The following is a 6,019-nucleotide window of genomic DNA, read 5'->3' as shown; positions in this document are numbered from 1 at the left end:
GCACGCGAGAAGTGATACGTGATATCAGAGTTCTCACATGACATTGGAAGCCATGCTTGCTGATGTTGTAAATTAGGTAGCAGTCATTATGTGTTGAGAAACTCTTTGAGAATTTTGAATCAGATAAATGAATTCTATAAACTGCCAAAAGTTTCAGTATATACACCAATATCATGCAATCCTTCATTTGAACCTTCTCAGATTGNTACTTTGGGAGTCAATGTGCTTTATCGTGAATAAGTCACGGATGAAGGGGTTGCAGGCACTCTCACTTCGCATCACTCCTTAACAGTGCACTTCAGCAGTGACTTCATGATAAAGCACAGCCTCTCATACCTTATTGCTTACTTAATGCATGTCTAGCCATGGATTATCCCTTACTTATTTGTTTTTTAAAGGGAGCTGTCTAGGGCAGGAACTCAACAATGTTCACATTTTAATGGGACATCCAGGAGTCAATCCACCTTACACATCTGGACATGTCTTAGTTTTCAAATGCACTGATGTCAACATGAAGATGTACGGCCAACGAGCAATCGAATGCCAGTCAGATGGAAACTGGGATAATCCATTTCCACAATGTGGAGGTAAAGGTATATTAAACATTCAAATGCTTAACACTATGTTTTTATGTGAACTTTTCTGATCGGTAGCTTTGTTTCCAGTCAAATGTAGCCACGTCTTAATACAACACAATAAGCAAAATGTTGCTATTGCATAAACTGTGTTTAACTGGGTTCAACCACTCAGGTTTCTATTTTGTTTTTTTCCTGTCTATTAGCAGCTTTTTGTTCACAGCCTCTTCTGACAGTAAACAATGCCAAACTAATGTAACCCAAGATGGGGGAAATATTCACATGGAGACACAGTTCGCTATGAGTGTGATGATGGCTTTGAATCAATGGGAGAGACCATCGCTAAGTGGATGTGGACAAACTTGGATTTACCCAGAATGCATTAGTGGGTCAAATTCACAAAAACCTTTTCATGAATTTCAATTTATTGTATAATAAATGTATAGAGATTTGATACTGTACATAAATGCATTGCTTTTTAAATGTTAATGTCTGTAAATCTTTCTACATGTTACATTGGACAAATACTACATTTTCATTTCAGGAAAAGCTCAGTGTACCAAACCGACAAAGAACTTGCAGCATGTGACCCTGTTAGATGAGAAAAATCTATTCAACAACTTTGATACTTTGAGATACAAGTGCAATAAACCATATGACAAAAATCCAGGAGGAACTTTGACGTGTAGAGATGAAAAATGGATTGGAACGATTTACTGCACAAGTTAGTTAACACAAAATCTTACAAACACATTTACATATCAAAGATGCAAACCATACAACACTCCCATTGTGGCCGTGAGTCTCCCGCTTTTCACACCCATCTCCCGCCACCCTCTCGTTTTGGTATTTCTCCTTTGAAACTCCCGGACTGACGGGAATCGAACACATTCTCATGAACAGGAAGGGTGGGGTGGCTCCGTGGCTTGAGCCACTGTGCATTTGCCCTCACAGGCTGAGGCGCCCTTTGGTAGGCGAAACTGAACAGCAGCCGAAGTGGAGTAGAGAGGATTCACATCCCCGCTAAAAGCTTTCTTTTGTTACACCGCTAAAGGTCCGCAAATCCATTCATCCATGTAAATAAATAAAAACATTATGCTAACTAATCCAGTACCTCAGAGTTGACGTATTTTTGCAGGCTAACTTGGAAGTAAGTGCCGCGCTGGTTCCCTCGACCGAAAGCCTGTGCATTTTTCTCATAGACTTTTGGAAGATAGCAAAAAATAAGCTCCGTGATTAACAAAGGTTTATGATGTTTACACGTTTTTTAACAAATTTCTTTACAAATTAACAATATATTTGCTATTTTTGAAGCCGAAATACAATCGGCAGAAGTAAAAAGCTGACACGATGCTATAAACAGACTACACTTAAGGTCGCTCGATATCAACGTTACCACCAGGCCTCCGACAACTCTTTCAAACTTTATTAAAAATGTGTTCCCTGGTAAGTTATTACTCTGTGAATGAATCCACATCTACATTTTAAAAGAGATTTGTGCCTGTGTTGCATTATTTGTGAGCGTTATATGTGCGATGTCCCCGCCAAAGGAAGTAGTCACTTTTAGCAACTTGTTAGCAACCGCCGTTTTTAAGACACAATCAGGCTTTAAAAAAATCACAAAACGGTCATAATTGGTGTGTTTTATGTCATAGAATAAAATGTGAAAATAGGTTTTGTTAACCACAGACCTTATTTCAAGCGATTTACCAAAAACCCATTTAAAAAACCCATAGACTTTGGGGCGATGGAACCAGAAGTCCTAAAATGCTAACTCGCTTCTGGGGTTTGCATACAAAAATCCGTCATCTCTGAGGTACTCAATAAACAAAGCTAAAACAACTGAACTACGGGACGCGTGAAGGGACAAACTGCTTGTAATTTTTTAAACCACATTTAGATTTTTTACCTTTCATGGATTTATGGCCCTGGCCTGTGAGCTGCATTAACCCTTTTTATTCTGAATAAATATATTGAAGAATTTGACATTAAAATTATGTTATGTTAGATATAAAGAAATTAAATGATTTTAAAGAGTTATAACAGAGGGGTGCCGTATTTGCCCTGCACAACACCCCCGCAACCCCCTGTGGGGATCAATTGTTCTTTTCCTTTGATAAGATAACATGTCCAACTCAACATAACATGTCCAAGACGACTCAAAAACTCACAAAAGAAACGGTGCACGCAACTGAGGCTCCAAAAAATTATTTCCATTACTTATAAACCACGTATATGTTTACATTAGGCCTCCATTCAATTAAACTTCATTATATCTAACATATAACAATTTTTTAAAGTGCACGTTCCTATAGTATGGATACTCACAAAATACTGCAGGTATGTTCGACTTCTTGAAATGGTGCAGACTGATCAGAGATTGTCTGACATCAGGGTACCACGAGAACATTTCAAAAGCACACGGAGCTCTGCTCGGCTCTGCTCGTGAAGGCAAACATAACTAGCGTCTTGCTAATAGCTTTGTAGGTCGTTTCGTACTTGGTCAAGACACTTAGACCTACATACCGGCATTGAAACTCCTCTGTCAACCTTGACAGCTGTAGGTATGGACTTCATATGATTCATATGTGAGAAAGACTGCTCACACGGATACGAGGAGTTAAACACAGCGCATCCATACTGACGCGTCGCAGTTTGCTTCCATCTGATCAACGGATACTTTGCTGCATGGTTTGTTTTTAAAACTTTTAACGTGTGATTATAGCGAGGCAACGAGTTCTGTATCATGCGCCACAGAGAGCCGTAACTTTCGATAAAAGCATGACGCTCGGTCTTCTAAACTCCTCGCATCCTGGGTATCTTGAATCTGGCCTGCGGGCGCGAGAGGTTCCCATAGAAGCGTCGTTTGCCGTTGATTAGTGTCGTGACGCTTGCGCATAGCACTGCATGTGTGTATTGGTCAGGACAACCTGAAATATTCATATGTATTATGATGTTTTTAACAATCAAATGATAGTGAAGGGTAATACACCTGGCGAGCCACATGATTTTTGAAAAGAGCCACAGGTTCCCGACCACGGACCTAACCCAACCACCACAACACCCTTTCAACCCCCCCATCACCCAACCCCGATCGTGGGTCTCCAGGATTTTGGTTTTAAACTTGTATCATTGTTTAGTTTGTCATATGTATAATCTGTTGGTTCAACTTAAAATCAATTTATTTTGATAGTTCACCCTCATGTCATTTCAAACCTGTATGACTGTCTTTCTTCTCCAGAACACACAAGAAGACATCTTAAAGAATGTAGTTAACTGAACAACGATGGCCATTGACTTCTATTGTATAGACACAAAACTAATGGAGGTCAATGGGTACCACCGTGGTTTGGTTACCAACATTCTTCAAAATATCTTCATTTGTGTTCTGCAAAAGAAAGAAAGTCATACAGGTTTGAAATGACAAGAGGATTAGTAAATGATAACAGGATTTTTATTGTTGGGGGAACTATCCTTTTAAGATCAACGACCACAAAAACAGCTCATCTTACCCCACTCGCCCTTACATGTGCTACTCAGTAATGAGTAATCATACAATTTTTAAAATTCAGCAAACAAATCATCCTACTGGCAAATTAAACAAGATTTTATTTATGAACTGTAGTATATTGCTTAATCTTTGTCTTTGATACTGTGATTTCATTAGGCAGCATTTGTCCTCCACCACCTTTAATTGAAGATGGAGATTATAACATTGAGGTTAAGATCGATGAGGTCATCACAAAGGTTTCATACTCTTGCCAATCTTACTATGTGCTGAAAGAACCGAAAAAACAGTACATGTGTAGGGATGGGATATGGGACACGCCTCCAAAATGTCTGAGTAAGTCATCCAATACCAAACTATTCTCAAACCCGTTATGAAATATTATTCTGTGTCTCTTAATCAGTTCGTCTCTCTCACAGAGCCATGCAAACTTACACCTGAGATTTATATGGATTACAATATACAACCTGTCCAATATAACTACGTACAGCACAGTGATAGAGAGATTGCACTTGATTGTAAAACAGGATGGAATGCTGGAGGTGTCAAAAGATCAGATTATGTGAAGGGGACATGCTCTGATGGGAAGATAACTATTAAAAAAAAATGTGAGTACATGTCTGTTTTCACTTCACACATGAATGACATTGCTGTAGTCACACTGGACATCTGAATGTGTTTGATCAAAGATCAATTCTGCATTTTATTAAGTAATATATTACCATAATAAGTTTACCCACAATAATATTGTTGTTATCCTTTTCTTTAGGTGATTCAAAAAATATATTTGGATAGACTAAGGTAAACACTGAGGTAATGCAACAATGAAAGTTCACAATGCATTTTAGAGAAATGTAGAAGTGAAATATTTATGCCAACCAACCAGTAAAGATGTATTTACTGTTTCATAATCTTTTGTGTTTAGACCTGAAGCCTTCTGATGTAACCAAAGCATGAAGATGGACAGACACACAGAGACAAGAACACATAAATGCATTTATGTTGCTGCAGTCTACATGCTTATCACACAGTTTCATGGTTTCAAATAATCTTTATAAAATTATCACTTCAGAATAAAGATTCACATTCAAACTGTTGCAGTGAGTTTGGTTTATCATTCAGTAATTTTCTCCTTTTTTATTTACACACATATACTAATGCCGAGATCACATTGCCCGATTTTCAGTCTTTGCATCACTGTCTGGGGTCGCATTTAGTTGCTGCAGTGTTCACATTGAACGATGGATCGGCGACGGGAGATTCCACACTGCATGACTTTACAATAGGTCCGAATCGCCGACAACTGTCTGGTCCGCAAACAATGTTTCACAACCGGACGCACGCGAGAAGTGATACGTGATATCAGAGTTCTCACATGACATTGGAAGCCATGCTTGCTGATGTTGTAAATTAGGTAGCAGTCATTATGTGTTGAGAAACTCTTTGAGAATTTTGAATCAGATAAATGAATTCTATAAACTGCCAAAAGTTTCAGTATATACACCAATATCATGCAATCCTTCATTTGAACCTTCTCAGATTGATGGAGCTATTTCTGGATGGAGGGGAAAAGGTTTATGCTGTATGGGAGATCTCGATGGTTCTCAAACTTTTCAGACCAAGTACCACCTTTAATAAAATAGTTGTTCCAAGTACCACCTAATGACCGCCAAAGAATCACATGAATAAACATTAAAATAAATAGTAGAGCTGAGAATCTTTATCTTTACACCTCGTCCTCCAATTCTAATGTATTATTAATAATACAAACACTTTTTTATTTACCAGCTGTTTTCAAACTAAGGAACAAGTTTTTTCCATGTTTCACTTTTCTGTAGTGCTCAGTAAACAGGGCTCTGCAAATGACTTTTATGGGGGATGTCTTGACTTTGTGAGGACTTGCAGAAAGACTGCAAACCTATATTAAAGACAGACA

The 6,019-nt window shown here is 38.3% G+C and overlaps 1 protein-coding gene across 1 annotated transcript; it reads left to right on the top strand.

Annotated features, from left to right (window-relative positions):
- The first annotated feature begins 511 nt into the window (after positions 1 to 511).
- LOC130549251 (complement factor H-related protein 4-like) lies at positions 512 to 5,170 on the top strand. Its single transcript, XM_057326470.1, has 6 exons — positions 512 to 587; positions 1,120 to 1,299; positions 4,243 to 4,419; positions 4,503 to 4,691; positions 4,853 to 4,896; positions 5,009 to 5,170. The coding sequence occupies exons 1-5, from the start codon at positions 512 to 514 to the stop codon at positions 4,876 to 4,878; spliced, it is 648 nt and encodes a 215-aa protein (XP_057182453.1). The 3' UTR covers positions 4,879 to 4,896; positions 5,009 to 5,170.
- The last annotated feature ends 849 nt before the right edge of the window (positions 5,171 to 6,019 follow it).

Source organism: Triplophysa rosa, linkage group LG25 (assembly GCF_024868665.1).
Source record: "Triplophysa rosa linkage group LG25, Trosa_1v2, whole genome shotgun sequence".
Lineage (NCBI taxonomy): Eukaryota > Metazoa > Chordata > Actinopteri > Cypriniformes > Nemacheilidae > Triplophysa > Triplophysa rosa.
Note: the sequence above shows the minus strand (reverse complement) of the source record. Positions and strands in the feature narration are given on the sequence as shown.

Coding starts and splice junctions, on each gene's coding strand:
- LOC130549251 (XM_057326470.1), top strand. CDS start 512: ATGAAGATGTACGGCCAACGAGCAATCGAATGCCAGTCAGATGGAAAC. Junction 588..1,119: donor TCCATTTCCACAATGTGGAG/GTAAAGGTATAT, acceptor TTTTCATTTCAG/GAAAAGCTCAGTGTACCAAA. Junction 1,300..4,242: donor TGGAACGATTTACTGCACAA/GTTAGTTAACAC, acceptor TGATTTCATTAG/GCAGCATTTGTCCTCCACCA.